Below are 17,225 nucleotides of genomic sequence, written 5' to 3' on the forward strand. Positions count from 1 at the left end.
AATGGCTATCTCAAAATTTTGATCCGACTACTTTGGGAAAAAATGAACGTGGGAGGGGACCTAGGTGACCTCCGATTTTTTTGGTCACTTAAAAAGGGCACTAGAACTTTTCATTTCCGTTCGAATGAGACCTCTCTCAAAATTCTAGGACCACTGGGTCGATACGATCGCCCCTGGGAAAAAAAAAACAAAAAAAAACAAGCAAATAAACGCGCATCCATGATTTGTCTTCTTGCAAAAAATACAAAATTCCACATTTTTGTAGATAGGATCTTGGAACTTGTACAAGAGGGTTCTCTGATACGCTGAATCTGATGGTGTGATCTTAATTAAGATTCTATGACTTTTAGAGGGTGTTTCACCCTATTTTCGAAAATAGGGCAAATTTTCTCAGGCTCGTAACTTTTGATGAAAAAGACTAAATTTAATAAAACTTATATTTAAAATCAGCATTAAAATTCGATTCTTTTGATGTAACTATTGGTATCAAAATTCTGTTTTTTAGAGTTTTGGTTACTATTGAGCCGGGTCATTCCTTACTACAGTTCGTTACCACGAACTGTTTGATACTTTAATCATTACCTCTGAAATACCCCTCCTTGCAAAGTAATGCTTGCTTCAATGGCTAGACAAAAATACATCTTACTCAGTTTGATAAACATGCCAAATTCAATGTATGCACTTCACAGTATCAAGGGAATATAAAAGCTGAAGAAAAAGGTCGCTGAAAGATCAAAACATGAAATAAAAGCATACATCTTTGAAAATCCAGGTGAAACGAGTTTGAATGGATCAATCTTTCTTTTGCTTCTTCTTTTTGCTCGTTCGAAAAATGTACTAGTCTGATTCAAGTTCTTGTGAAGTGAACATTAGGAAAAATAATCCCAATTGTATAGTAAGTCCTACTTCAGCCGATTTTTGTTCTGGGGCTCATAATAGGAGAGAATTAAGTCAGGGATAATAGATACCATTAGTTTTACTTCTGAATATAATTGTTAATATTGTCAAAAATCTTGCTGTTAAAAAGTGTAAAACCTTTTTTTTTTTTACAAAATCTGTTGATGATTTATTTTAGTAAATTACTAGTAAAGCTTTAGCACCAAGAGCTAATGATTGGAGGATGACAACAAACCCCCCACCTAAATCCCTACCCCAAAATAGTGAGGGATTCAAAAACGGTGATGCTAATTGTTAATTTTGATTTTTTTTTTGCTGTGTTATTCTTCATCAGTCCTACGCTTTTAAACTTTTACGCCTTTTTTTTATTTATTTATTTATTAATACCAAATACGGTAAGCTTTCAAGCTTGTCACAGTAAACATAATAAATAAAAGTTATGACAAAACTGACAACATAATACACACATACAAATCAATGAAAATAACGACTACAACAAACACTGACAAATAATACTATAAATTATTTAAAAGTATGATTTACTTTGAAAATTTGTTTGTGCTAGTTGTGTTTTGAATCTGTTTATGTCATCTGTTAGAAATGTTTTAGGTGGAAGGTCATTCCATGGCCTGGTTCAAACCTGGTAAACTCCTCCTCCTGGATATGACCTTGCCCATGCTTGTTCCCAGGAAAATATTTGCAATACATCACTCTCTTAGTTCACAGGTATAGAAGAAAAGAAAAAAAAATCATAGCTTCATCGGGAAATAATAAAAATAGCCAGGACAAGGGTTTTAATGCGAATACAGCAAAGCAAAGTACAGCTTGTATAATCGATAAGGCGCGTTCAACTTCAAGAAGAAGATATAGCTAAAATTTAAATTACAAAAATCATAAAAGTTGTCATAACTCGTATAGTTTTGTAAGGTTTTACTAAAATCGTAAAAGATAGGCAAATTCCTGTCTCTTGATACTCTGTCCTCGGCAGAATCTAGCAAGTTTGTCTTCCTATTTTAATTTTATTTAATAAGACCATTCCTAAATGACCATTACGCAAAAAAACGAGTTGTAAATTAAATATGAGCGCATATTCAGGGGCAGTGTAAAAGTATAAACTAGATTACTAAGTCTTTATTGAGGTTTAATCAAATTTCTGATGACTTGGCTTTGTTAAACAAGAAACGATATACATAAATCTGACTACAAAGGAGACGGGGAGGCAACTTTTATGCTCCTTTAACAATAGAGAAAAAAAATCTACCTTGTTACCTTTGGTTCAATTTTGTTTATAAATTCAATGTCACTTCACTCTGTTATTTTCTATACAAGTTGATTTTATATCTGATTATTAGCCTTTGGCCACCAAATGAACTAAACACTTATTTTATAAAGAACCAAGATCAAAATAGTATTTATGTGGATACAGAGAATAAATTAATGTGGATGATAGTTTTTGTTAAGCAAGAGAAAATGGAAATTCTTTTTTCATAAATTTTTTATTAATATACAAAATAAAGATTTTAATGGAAAATATTTCAGCCATATAATTGCAGTGTTAAAAAAAAAGGCGACTATTAGTTTTGTCAGTGTAACAATAATGGCTTTTTACTAAATTGAATTAGTAAGTTGTCATAACTCTAAGGCAATTGGTATTCTGATTAAAGTTATCTTTTACAACGGTATCTTAAGTTCTATCGCCTGAAGGCAAGTGAATATATTTCTCTTTAAAGCGATTGCAAGCAGACTAAAAGCTTCATTAAAGCGACATTTAAATTTTTCATTAAAGAGAATTTTGTAAATAGTTTTTAAGGGCACCGTGTTTCGCCTTATGACTTGAAAATCAAGATCAAATTCAGGATTTATTTAAAGCGAGGATAAGGCGAGGATTGTTTGAGGCGTTTGAGGATGTTTGATTGTTTGAGGATGTTTTGTGTATGAATGGTCACAAATGAAAGAAATATTTTTGGTACTTTATCATGGGAAAAGAGAATTTTCAGCGCTATTTTTCTTCAGCGCTATTTAAAAAAAAATCGACGAGAAATTTAATAAAAAAGCAATTTTTTAACTTCAAGGAAGGATCAAAACTTAAAACTAAAAGAAATTATTACGTATATGAGGGGGTTAATCCCCTGCTGAATACTTCGCTCTTTACGCTAAAGTGTTTTTTTAGTAATTTCAAAAGAGCTATTTATTCTAATTAAACGGCCTTTTTGATTCAGGGGCCATTCTTAAAAGAATTGGGACAAAATTCAAACTATAGTGTAAAGAACAAGGTTGTGACCAGGGGATGAACCCCCTCATGTAGGAAATCAAATTTACGTATATAGACGTCTGTTACATAAGTTAATTTGTAGATTACGTGTATTTATTAGTAATAAGAAACGTCCATGAATAAAATAGAAGTTCTAGTGGTTTTCTTAAGTAGCCAAAAAATTGGAGGCCAACTAGGCCCCCTCTCCGCCCTTTTTTCTCAAAATCCTCAGGTTTCAACTTTGAGAAAGCCAATAAACTATAAAAAAGCATACAAAAAGGAGCAACATTAAAAACTAAATATAACAGAAATTATTAGGTATATGAGGGGGTTTGCCTCCTCCTCAATACCCCGCTCTTTACGCTAAAGTTTTTTTTAGTAATTTCAAAAGAGCCATTTTTTGTAATTAAACGGCCTTTGTGATTCAGTGGTCATTCTTAATGAATTGGAACAAAATTTGGACTTTAATGTAAAAAGCCAGATATTGACGAAAGGACAAACCCCCGAATTTACGTAATAGAACTTTATGAAAATAGAAGTTAATTAAATTAATTTGTATGTTGCATTTAATTATTACTAATAAAACGTTTGTAAATAAAATTAAAAGTTCTAGCGGCCTTTTCAAGTAACAAAAAGATTTGAAGGCAACTAGGCCCCTCCCCAACCCTTTTTTTTTATCAAAATCGTCCGATTAAAATTTTGAAAAAGCCATTTAGCTAAGAACATTAAAATTATTATGCAAATTGTTGTTTTAATTATTGAATTTTACTGTTGATGATGAACACTGTATATGTGTTCGAAATATCCAGTTAAATAATTTTATATCTGTTCACTGTCAATTAAAAGGTTTCATCCCTATTTTGAACTGTTTTACTTTAATTATTCATGTACAGTGAATCAAAATCAAAACCTGTATTAATTCAAAAACGTTCAGAAATTGAACAAAAAAAAGTTTTTCTAATTGAAAGTAAGGAATGACATAAAACTTAAAACGAAAAGAAATTTTTATTTTTATTAACGAAAAGAAATATATATATATATATATATATATATATATATATATATATATATATATATATATATATATATATATATATATATATATATAATGGCAGAATTGGTCAAAAACACAAATCTTGTCAAAAATGTAAAACATATGTACCAAGAAGGTAATGACTTTCTTTTTCATTTATACTTTTTTAATCTATTTTCAATTTCCCTTTTTTTAACAGTTGGTAGGTAGGAAACTGTATTAAGGATGACCAGGCTCAATAGTAACTAAAACACTCAAAAGCAGAATTTTTTATACCGATATATACAACAAAAGAATTTTGATTTTATGCTGATTTAATATATATATATATATATATATATATATATATATATATATATATATATATATATATATATATATATATATATATATATATATATATATATATGTATATATATATATATAAGTTCCGTCAAGTTTAGTCTTACCCATCAAAAGTTAAGATCCTGTGAAAATTGGCCTTATTTTTTAAAAAAGGGGAAAAAATCCTCTAAAAGCTTATCTTAAAAGCTAATCTTATTGAAAATTGCACTATCAGATTTGGTGTATCAGAGAATACTACTGTAGAGGTTTCAAGCTCATATCTACAAAAATGTGGAATTTTGTGTTTTTTGCCAGAAGAAAATCACTGGTGCGTGCTTATTTGTTTATTTGTTCTTTTTCCCCAAAGGGGTGATCATATCGACACAGTGGTCTTAGATTTTCACTAGAGGGCTCACTTTAGCGGAGATTAAAATTCTAGTGCCCTTTTTTAGTGACCAAAAAATTGAGGGAAACTAGGCTTGCTCCCACGCTCGTTTCCCCCAAAGTCAACGATCAACATTTTGAGATTGCTATTTTGTTCAGCATAGTTGAAAAGGCTAGTAACTATATCCTTGAGAACGACTTAATCCTCCATAGTCTCCAAGGAAAGGGCTGCAAGTCATGAACTCCCTCCATTGTTTCCAGATAGTAATAGTTATTGAGAAGTATACTGACGTTTTCAGGGGGGATTTTTTAGTGGCAGGAGGCGGGGATTGTTGGTTATTTGAGAGTATCTTTGATAGTGGAATTAATTTCGGAAAAAGAGAATTTCCCTGATTTTTTTTTCTCGATTTTTCAGTTTTATTTTAAAAAAACAACGAGAAATTGAATAAAAATACAATTTTTTTAACTTAAAGTAAGGAGCAGCATTGAAACTTAAAACTATTAGAAATTATTTAGTATATGATTGTCTCCTCAATACCTTGGTCTTTACGCTAAAATATTTTTAGTAATTTCAGAAGAGCTATTTATTCTAAATAAACAGCCTTTGTGATTAACGGGCCATTCTTAAAGAAATGGTACAAAATTCAAACAATAGTATAAAGAATGAGGTTTTAACAAGGGGATGAACCCCCTCATATACGTAATAAAATATATGAATATATAAGTTTATTACGTAAGTTATTTTGTAAGTTACGTGCATTTATTAGTAATAAAAACGCTCGTAAATAAAATCAAACGTTCTAGTGGCCTTTTTAAGCAGCCAAAAAAGTTGAAGGGCGCCTAGGCCCCCTCCCCGCCCCATTTTTGTAAGAGGCAGAATCAGAAGCATTGACTCATGGAAATGTAGGAATATGAAGTTTTTCTTGTATTTTTTTCATTGAAAGTTTAATTTTGTAAATCTAAGGGATAGTTTTTTTTATAAATTCTTCTGTTCTTTTTCAGGCTAAAATAACAAAAATAAATTGTATTTTTCTACAATCTAAAAAGTTCTGTTTACATACCAGAACAGTTTTTTCCAGATATAAAAGTTATTGTTATTATACTTACTTTAAACCCCTCCTCTATTTGTCAAATGAAATCTAGTAAATTTAAACATTCATAAATGTCTGTAAAATATCAAAATAAATTTTTGTAAATTTTTGTAGGGCTTTCCTATGCGGGTATAAATTTTACTTTTAAGTCTGGCCAAAAAAAAAAAAAAAAAAATGATTGTGTAGCACGCTAGTAAAGTTTAAAGTTTATGGACGTAGAATGAGCGATGACGACGAAAAGACCTTGATAGAATTAAAAAAGGTCGAAGAAAAGGACAAAGAAACCACGCCCTCTGGTCGGAGATAGAATTCTTAGCAATTAAATAAAAAAATATTTTTTCAACTGAAAGTAAGGAACCAAATTAAAACCTAAAACAAGCAGAAATTATACCATATATGAGGGGGTTTGCCTCTTCTTCAATGCCTCGTTCTTCGCGCTAAAGTGTTTTGATAACTTTTAAAAAGTTTTATATTCCACCGAAACGGCCATTGTGTTTCAGATGTAATTCTTTAATAATTGGGACACAGAGTTAAATTTTAGCGTAAAGAGCAAAGTGTTGAAAGGGGGTTAACCACCCTCATATACAAAATAACTTTTTTTCGTTTTCAGTTTCAATGTTGTTCCTCACTTTTAGTTGAAAAGTGTTATTTTAAATTCAATCTTTTCTCTCCAAATACTGCCGAAAAATCTGGCTTTCCTACTTCTAAAATGTCTTTCTACGCAAAAAATCTATCAAAGTAAAGTTTGTTCGACTTGAATTAATCCCCTCTCTCCACTGGAAAATTCTCCCTGGACAATTCGATCCTCGCTGAAAATTTCTTACGGACAATTCCACCTAAAAATTTCTCTTTAGTATACTTTCATTGGAAAAAGACATTAATTTCTAGTGGTTTTTAAGTAATTTCAGATATCCCCCTCTGTAAAATTTGTTTTCTGGAAATCTCCTCACCTCCAATGGAAAGTATCTCCCACAGAAATTTTCCCCATTGAAAATTTCCTGAGCGGGAAATTCCCCCCTCCCATAGGAAAACCTACAATCCCAACATCACTGAAAATTTTTCCTGCAACATCTGCACATCTTAAATTTAGTCGGCAAAGACAAAGTTTTTTTTCGTGTTTGTGGTTCTGGATTCGCTTCTTAAAATATTGTGGCAAAAATCTTGCTATAGCATCAAGACCTAGGTTTGACGAAATCACTCCCCACCTCATTGTCATAATAATTCTGCTCGTTTTAAGTTTAATCTTATTCCTTACTTTCAAGAAAATTTTGTGTGGATCGAACTTTTCTCAGAGGAGTTTACGGTGAGAGTAGGAAATTTTTTCATGGAGGGTGTGCCACATTTCCTGCATTGTTTGAAAAATAATCAAAAATTAAATAAAAAATAAATTATTTTCACCTTTAAGGTTAGGAGCAACATTAAATTTCGAAACCAACAGAAGTTCTTCTAATATGAATATGAAGAATATATAGCTCCCCTCCTCGATTTCGCTTGTTTTGCGTTTGACCGTTGCTGCTTCCTCTCAGTGGAAAAATTTTTTTTTTTAATTTAATCAACTGAGGCAAAGATACAGCGATTTCAGACTAAAGCATATTTTAAACATTCCAAGACTTGAGTGAAATGACCTCTTAGTATCAGAAGCCGAAGTTTCTGAAAAGCAGTAAACAAAAATTAACAAGAACTTAACAATGTAATTCAATTTTCAAAAATAGAAATAAAAATGTATATATACAGAATCAAGATATAAACTAAATTATTTTTAAATCTGATTTAAAAAGACTCAGTCTTCTTGTTAATCATCATCAAGAATGTCATCTTTGCTTTCATCATGAAGCAGAACATATTCTCTAGAACTAAAGCCAAATTTAAGCACATCTTTTTCTCGTAATTCAACATATCTTAGAGGTTCAATTGGCTTATTATTCACGAAAGTTTCATTGGAAGAGCCCAAATCAATAATATATGGCCTTACGGCTCTTTCCCGTCGTCCATCAGCCTTTTCATAAGGGACGAGACGGTACTGTAAGGCGGCATGCTGTTTTGAACAGGAGGGATGGTCTACTACGAGGTCACATACTTTTCTGTCCCGGCCAATTAAATAAGCACTTTGTCTATGCATATAAAGAGTTGGCATATTTTCATTATCTTTAAACACATAAAATCTCCAGCGTTTTTTTGGAATACGGGCTTCGGGAGGCTCACTATATTTGATGACTACACCACGAAAGGTATTCGTCTCTTCTGCAAGTTTACCAGAAAGAGCAAAATTAGGTTTTTCCTTTTCTTTTGCCGCTTTTTTCTTACGGTCACCTCTTTCATGTTCCCTGCTTTTCCTTCGTTCTTTTCTTCCTGCTTCTCTTCTCTGAGGAGGCCGAAGTTCCTCAGAAAATCTTGCCGAATTTCTGTCCCTTGCTTTACCAATTGATGATTTAGAAAGCATATCTTTCACTTGCTTCTTCTCGACAAGAGATACGACACTTTCTTTCTTCTTTTTTGTATGTTTCTAAAAAAAATAATGATTAACTAGAAAAAAGGAGAATAAAATACAGAATGTACTATATTGATCATAACTCAGAAATAACCTGAGTTCGATCTCGATTCTTTTAAATTTGTCACACTATGTGTAAAAGATGTCTCTAATAAAATTATAATGCCCAAGGCAAACGATAGTTGACTAACCGATAAAAAAAAAAAAATTGTGGATGATCTGGGTTCTCCCTTGATTCTAATGTCACACTTTTGTTCAAGAGACGGAAAACTGAAAAGGTATGAATTGGCTTGAAAATTCTATATTAATATTCATGGGAAATTTTCAGTGAGGATCGAATTGTCCAGGGAGAATTTTCCAGTGGAGAGAGGGGATTAATTTAAGGCGAACAAACTTTACTTTGATAGATTTTTTGCGTAGAAAGACATTTTAGAAGTAGGAAAGCCAGATTTTTCGGCAGTATTTGAAGAGAAAAGATTGAATTTAAAATAACACTTTTCAACTAAAAGTGAGGAACAACATTGAAACTTAAAACGAAAAAAAGTTATTATATATATATGAGGGTGGTTAACCCCCTTTCAACACTTTGCTCTTTACGCTAAAATTTAACTCTGTGTCCCAATTATTACCTTTCAGCTGACCCTTTTCTTCACGGCTGGGGGGCATTTCTTCTGGGGGAAGTGTTTGTCTCGTTCATTAATACCATTGTTATGTCTAGGAAACTTTTCCTCATCTCTCCTATACTTATCTTCTCTCTTAGGAGGGCGACGTTCCCCAGAAGACCTAGTCGAGATATCTCTGTCAATTGACTCTAAAGAAGAGAAGGATCATGACAAAGAAAGAAGTGGCCATAAAAAAAAATTGGTCGCTCAGAATCAAGAGAAACATCTAGAAAAACGATGTTTGAAATGGAGCGAGAAAGAAAATATGGCAAGAGAAAGTCTGCTTTAGGTCGTGACCGTTCTTTGGAAAACAGTAATGATTTTGAAGACAAATCCCGAACTCAACCATCATCCAAACGTCGGAAAGCCGATGATTTACTGCAAAATAAGGGAATATAACCTCGACAAGAAAGAAGAATCTCTCGTTCACCTACTTTTAAAAAACACGATGAGGGGTCTTGTGCTGGGAGAAGTAGAGAAACAAGAATCGAAAGTTGTAAAGAGCGTTTTGACTCATCACCAAGAAGATCTGAGCATTTTCGTTCATCACGAGATAAACAAAAGCTAATTCGTAAGTTACGTATATCTTTTACTAATAAAATGTTCATAAAAAATTAAAAGTTCGAGTTGCTTTCCTAAGTAACCAAAAAATTAGAGGGCAACTAGGCCTCTTCCCCCCTCCTTTTTTCTTAAAATTTTTCGATCAAAACTATGAGAAAGCCATTTAGCCAAAAAAAAAATATGCAAATTTTGTTTTAATTATTCATCTGCGGGAAGCCAAAATCAAAACATTCATTAATTCAAAAACGTTCAAAAGTTAAACAAAAAAACGAGTTTTTTTAAAACTGAAAGTAAGGAGCGACATTAAAACTTAAAAAGAGCAGAAATTACTTCGTATATGAAAGGGGCTGCTCCCTCTTCAACGCCCCGCTCTTTACGCTAAATTTTTTACTGTTTTAAAAAGTAGAGTTGAGAGAAAGAGTCAAACTTTAGCGCAAAGAGCGAGGTATTGAGGAGGGAACAGCCCCTTTCATATACGGAGTAATTTCTGTTTGTTTTAAGTTTTAATGTCGATCCAAATAAAAAAAAACTTACAAATTACAAAAACTTTTTTTTATTTAACATTCAAAAGAATCGGGGATCCTGCTTCTTTGGAATCTGGGGACCAGAAGAGGAAACTGCTGGTTGGGCTGCTCGGGTAATGAATTGTTGTTGGAATAGCATTGTTGATTCAAATTGATTTCAGGTTCTTCAATTTTTACTGACGTAAATATTCTTCTTAAACTCCGCTTCAAGCTCAAATAGTTGCTTCTCTGTGTATTGGGTGCGAAACATTTTGGAAGGGATTTCCTTCCCTAAAAAAGTCAATAAAATAAATGTCATTTACCAATAATTCTGTGTTCAAAAATTAGCAAAAATTATTAATATATATATATATATATATATATATATATATATATATATATATATATATATATATATATATATATATATATATATATATATATATATATATATATATATCATGAAAAGAGAAATCACCAATGCAACGGCACAGACAAAAAAAAAAAAGAAAGAGGAACAGAAGGAGAAAAGGAAGACTGTTCCTAAATTAGTGATTAATATAGACCAGCACTTGAATGAGGCCTTAACCCTACTCATCCATACAATCACATAGGTCAAACAGCATAACCAAACACGATCAACCATAAAGAATAATCCATGGTGAGGCAGTCATGTCGTCAATAAGTATAAGTCGTCATTTACCAAACAACAGAAAAAATAATAAAGACAAATAATTCAGAGGCAACAACCCAACACAAGGGCTCATCAGGAGAATACACTGGCCTATAGGGTTTCGCCACTTTAAATTCTCTTCCCAGTCAAGTGTTGTGGCTACCACATCCATGGCATCCCCGTGTCAGGTATCACCCCCAAAATACATGCCTATTAAAAAAAACATTAAATGTAAAACAACCAAGTAACATCAAAACAAGCCTATCCTGTTAATATATCCCTCTTTTTAGCAACAATAGGTAAACTAAATATGATAAAATTTACCAAATCACAAATATTAACACATTGCAAAAAAAAAATTAATGAACTAAACAATTATAGAATTCATCTTTACCATGTGGCTATTTTTAAAAAAAAATCCGCTCTATTAGAAACACAATTCAAAATAAATGGCACTGCATCATCATTTGTCGAACCTCCGAAATTAGTTGAAAATTTCTTTAAGTATTTCCAGATAATTCTTTTGATATTTATTTAAAAGTTCGTTATAATGAAAACTAAATTTTTTAAATTGCCAAGTTAATTTATTTGCAGAAAAACCTCTTGACATCAATTTTTGGCTTAAGATTTTACATCTATTTTTAAAATCAATATAATTACTACAAATCCTTGCATAACGAAGAAACTGTGAGAAAAACGCAGAATATGTGATATTTGAGTGTATATTACTTTCAGGGAATGGGAAAACTAATCACAAATCAAACTCATCCGTTTTATTATACATTTTAAAACTTAATTTATTATTATCACAAATATTAACATTTAAATCTAAGAAATGATCCTCATGACTAGGTTCAAGAGTAAGCTCTGATGGATATATATTTTTAGAAATATAAATGAAATCCTTACAATTTAAGACCAAAATATCATCTAAATATCTTTTATTATTTGACAAAACATGTTTTAAATTATTTGGATTATTCTTATCCATCATATATTTATATTCTAGTTGACTTAAAAACAAGTCAGCAATAAATGGGCTGGTATCCCCCCCCCACGGGAATTCCCACGATTTGCTTGTACAAATCACCACCAAATTTTATATATATATATATATATATATTCCTGGACTCATTCGAACGGAAATTAAAAGTTTTAGTGCTCTTTTTTTACCAAAGTCACCGGATCAAAACTTTGAGATAGCCATGTTATTTAGCATAGTCAAAATATCTAATAGCCATTTCTTTGAGGACAACTTAATCCTCCAAAATCCTTGGTGAAAGGGCTAAAAATTATGATTTTTGCCCATTGTTTACACATGTTATTTTGTCATTGGTAATCATGCAGACGTTTTCCGGGGATTTTTTGGTGGGGGGGAGTCGGAGGAATAGGGTTACATCGGATTTTTTTCCATGGTGGATTTTATCGTGAGAATTTTTCTATGAAGGGCAAAAAACAGTTTTTCTATGAACAGCACAAAATAGATAAAAAACACGCAAATATGATTAACGAACGAAATTCTTGGAATCCTGCAAATTTGAAGATCTTATTCCCAAGTCTTTACGATTCAAAATTCTATGACTTTTAGGGGGTTTTTTCTCCTTTTTTGAAAAATAAGGCCAATTTTCGGAAGCTATTAACTTTTGATGGTAACACTAAACTTGATGAAACTTATATATTTAAAATCAGCATAAAATCCAAATTATGTTGATCTAAGTATTGATATTAAAATTCTGTTTTTGAGTGTTTTGGTTACTATTGAGCCTGTTAGCTCCTTAATATAGTTCGTTACTACGAATTGTTAGAAAAAAAGGAAAATTGAAAATAGACTATGTCAACTTTTCTTTGTCAACTCTATAGCATGTTTTTCTTTTTGTAGTATGTGCACCTTTTCTGCGTTTTTGACCTGGCCTTTGCCAATTCTGTCATCTGGAATAATCGTTCCACCCTCGTCCTTATCCCTTGAATATCTTCTACCTTTTTTGCCTCTTCATTTCTGATTTTAAATTTTTAGCTAAAAGAAAAGTTTTCTTTTCGTTATTCAGAATATAGACTGCGATTGCTGCTTATCAGTGTTGTCTAAAAGTATTTAAACAGCTCATGTCCTGCTTAATCTTTTCTGTAAGATTGAGAGGTAGCAAAGGTTTGTAAAAATCAAAACTGTGTCAGGTTGCCTCACTATAGCCATTGCAGCCATTATCCAATGGTAACGGTAAAAAAAAATCAGCCATTACCTAACGCAAAAAGCAAAAGAATGTGTAGAAATTCAAGCACTATGTTATAGACAACCCCTTCATTTTATGGTTTTCAATATGATCTATAGGAATGAAAGGTTATTACAGCCTGTCAAACAGAGCAATTTCTTAGACAATGACATGGATTCACTAATATCGTACCTTTGGAGGAGGGTGCCAGATGCTGCAAACTTCTAAGATCAGGCTCAAAAACATTAGTTTATTGTACCTGTATAAATGCGTTTTTTATGGGTAAATGTTGTATAGTTTATTCATATGTTTTTCTTGCGATTTATACCCACTACCAAGTCTCAGTTGATTTAATAAAAAAAAAAAAATTTCAACTGAGAAGAAGCAGCAACAGTCAAACGCAAAACAAACAAAATCAAGGAGAGGAGCTGTTTCTTCATATTCATATTAGAAGAACTTCTGTTGGTTTCGAAATTTAATGTTACTCCTAACTTTCAGCTGAAAATAGTTTGCTTTTTATTTATTTTTTGATTATTTTTTAAACAATGCAGGAAAATGTGGCACGCCCTCCATGCAAAAAATTTCCTAATCTCACGGTAAACTCCTCTGTGAAAATTTCGATCAACACAAAATAAGATCTCTAACCCCAACCCCAAAAAAAATTTCATCCAAACAATTTACTCCTTTCTGAAATTCCCCTTACGTAAAATTTCTTGCGAGCGATTCACACTAAAAAATATATTTTTCTAACAAACTTGATTTGAAAAAGCCTTATATTTCTAATCGTTTTTAGGTCACTCCAGAAATCTCCATTCCGTGAATTTTTTTTCTTGAAACTGAAACCTGCTGAAAATTTCACTGAGCTATTCGACCCCCCTCCAATATATCCACATGGAAAACTGAGTTAGTAGAGGTCCTTTCGAGTCCTCTCCCATTTTAAAATGCATACTTGTATTTTTACAGAGAAGATTATAGTCATGTTTGACAGCAGACAAATATACAAAACAGAAATCTAACCTTAGAAGTCCAGGATACTTTTCCACTTCAAGAACAAACCATAACTAATTCCTTTTCAATCACTTACTGACCAACTCTTTGAACGGTCGTTGCATTTTTTCCCTTATCACTGAATAATTATGATCCCAAAATTTCATTAATATTTATAAAGATTCATAATTAGGACAATTGTGTATATTATTATCCTAATAATCATAAGGCAACGATTTATTCAAAGTAACCAATTAAGAAGAAAACAAATGACATTTTCTGTGCACTCAAAACATACGTGAAAACGAAATAATTTTAAACTTTTTGCATTGGTGAGACGGAAAAGAGAATCTTTAAGAAAAAAAAAACTTACTAATTATGCAAAATTCTTAGATTTGCGGAAAAATTACCGAAAATGGTAAGATGTTTAGAATAAAGTATTAGTGCAATGCCCCCTCAATGTGTCCCTGCTGCTGATGGATTGAGTTCTACGAATTCGGGCAAAGACCAAAAGTGCTAAAACTTGGAAATTATCTTTGAAACGAAGAAAACTAAATGACCTGAGCCAATAAAATCATGACTATAAAGGAGAGAAGGTGCTCCTTCAACCTCTTTCAAGACCAGGCTCCAGTGCCTAACGAGTCTTTTGAATTTCTTATAGTGATAAAGCTAATAATGTAACTTGTATTCTTCAAAAATCTTGCCCACAAGGAAGCATACTCTCTTCTTTTTAAGGCCTATTAATGAGGAGGATTAGCCTCGTTCAGTTTCCTACAGGGTTCACAATACAAGCGTATGCTGATGGTATTTGTGTAAAAATGTCTTCTAAAGATACGAATTCCTTAGATCCTAAATATAAAAAAGGTATTTACGCTATTAGAAAATCGGCAGATAAAAATAAATCGAAACCTGATGTTAATAAATGTGAAGCTATCATCGTTATGGAGGAAAGAGAAATTTAACAAATTAATCTTCAGTTTTTAAGTCGCAATATACCAATAAGTGATAAAATAAGATACTTGGGCTGAATTTTGGAGAGGAAATTACTTTGGAATGAACATGTTGAAAGTAAAGTAAAAGTCGTCAGACAATATTCAATCAAATTGTTATGTGCCACCATAACCACTTTGGGTCTTAATCCATTTGTCATAAGAGAGTTATATAAAGCTGCTATTGAATCCACCATATTATAGGCAATACCTGTATGGTTGTCAGCACTGAAAAAAAATTGTAAAAAGGTCATGATCTGTTCAAAGAACTTCTATGGATTTAATTTCCAGCGTCTTTTTTATCTGCTAAAACTGATACAATAAGGGCTACAGCAGGATCCCATCCTATCGACTTTAGAGCCAAAGAGAAAACTCTCACCAGATATCAAAAGAGAGGAAGGCCTGAATAACCATAAATTAAATGTACATACATATTATACTGACTCACAAGCACATTATGTACTCGGTGATTCCTTTTTACCTCTAATACTATAAATAAAATTTGGAAAACTTTACACTAAAACCTTTATATTATATGGTATAAGTTATTCAGCCAAGCTGATAAGCCCTGAACCTTCAGTTTTTAATGATCATATTGACCTTCTTCAAGTTGCAAAACTTCTCCTAATTATTTTAAATTATAATATTATTATTTTAATATCAATGTTATTTGGTTTATTAAAGAGACTCGGTATTCCATTTTAGCCTACTCGAACCTATCAGAGACTAGATATTGTCTAGTTTTGTGTTTAAAAGGAGTAAGGCTAGCAGCCCCCATGTCTTCTCAAGACCAGATAATAATTTGCGGTTTAAACATGGATTGTCAGTTTTATATACAAATAAATTCTGATATTTATTTATTAAAGTCTTAACACTTCCTTATTTGTTAAAGTAAAAACGTGAAAATATTTAAAATGTATTTTGTTTAAGTCTGATTATGTTCTGGTCTGAGAAGGCGTGGGGGTTTTCAGGCCTACTCCTGTGAATTTTTGCCCATTTTGACTTTGAATCGGTTATTTTTTGTAATATTAGTTAGTATTGGGTTTAATTTATTTATTTATTTGTGGCAGTTTATGCTTAAGAAATTATTCAATTTCTTTTTTACTCATTTTAGCTTAATGGAGCTCTTTACTCTTCTTTGACAAGCTTGCTTTGTGAAAAAAGTTTTTAAAATCCATTTCTGTTTGTTTTTTATTAATATAGCCTTTTTGTGGGTAGAAATATTTAAATCTTTTTTTTCTTTTAGATTGCATAGTTTTTTTACTTGGAAGATAATTTGTCTTTATTTTGGTTTTATGAAGCCCTTTCCTTTAAAAAAAACAACATATTTTTTGGATAATTTTTTTTTTATTAATTTTTACCAAAAAAGTCCTACGTGAATGTCGTAAAGAATTTTATTTTTTGGGGTATGTCGTTGAGGAATTTTAGGTCCCCTATCCTTCATCTTCCATATTAATCCCTTAAAGAGAGGGAATAATGAGGCCACCATTCTTACCCATTTTTGCCTGGCTGCTTATTACTTAGGCAGCCCAATAGTGCTGCCTAAGTAATGAGCGATGTTTTTTTTTTTTTTTTTTTTTTTTTTTTTTTTTTTTTTTTTTTTTTTGTAGGACCAGGGAACTTCATAAAGAAGGAGCTGTCGTAGAAACTTTGAAAGGGGCTCGTTCAATTGGAAATTTTAAAGACTAGTGCCCCTTTTAATAGTCAAAAGTAATTGGAGAATATCCAGCCCCCTCTTAACAGAACCCCCATATATCTGGACCCCCGTGATGACCATCTTTTCCCGATCTGAAATATTTTAAATTTTAAAAATTTTAAAATATTTCTTTTTGTGGGTAGAAATATTTAAATCTTTTTTTTCTTTTAGATTGCATAGTTTTTTTACTTGGAAGATAATTTGTCTTTATTTTGGTTTTATGAAGCCCTTTCCTTTAAAAAAAACAACATATTTTTTGGATAATTTTTTTTTATTAATTTTAGCCCAATAGGGCTGCCTAAGTAATGAGCGATGTGTTTTTTTTTTTTTTTGTTTTTTTTTGTAGGACCAGGGAACTTCATAAAAAAGGAGCTGTCGTAGAAACTTTGAAAGGGGCTCGTTCAATTGGAAATTTTAAAGACTAGTGCCCCTTTTAATAGTCAAAAGTAATTGGAGAGTATCCAGCCCCCTCTTTGCGCAAA

At 31.7% G+C, this 17,225-nt stretch overlaps 1 protein-coding gene across 1 annotated transcript; it reads right to left on the minus strand.

The window, feature by feature from the left end:
• Positions 1–7,772: 7,772 nt before the first annotated feature.
• Positions 7,773–16,546, minus strand: LOC136040713 (smad nuclear interacting protein 1-like). Its single transcript, XM_065725016.1, has 3 exons — positions 16,543–16,546; positions 10,397–10,485; positions 7,773–8,483 (listed from the first exon to the last, which is right to left on the minus strand). The coding sequence occupies exons 1-3, from the start codon at positions 16,544–16,546 to the stop codon at positions 7,773–7,775; spliced, it is 804 nt and encodes a 267-aa protein (XP_065581088.1).
• Positions 16,547–17,225: the final 679 nt, after the last annotated feature.

Source organism: Artemia franciscana, chromosome 21 (assembly GCF_032884065.1).
Source record: "Artemia franciscana chromosome 21, ASM3288406v1, whole genome shotgun sequence".
Lineage (NCBI taxonomy): Eukaryota > Metazoa > Arthropoda > Branchiopoda > Anostraca > Artemiidae > Artemia > Artemia franciscana.

Bases quoted from the DNA above. Each gene is read 5' to 3' on its own strand.
- LOC136040713 (XM_065725016.1), bottom strand. The intron at 8,484-10,396 runs GTCAGTAAAAAT...TATTTTTTTTAG, and splicing joins AGTTTAAGAAGAATATTTAC to AAACATACAAAAAAGAAGAA.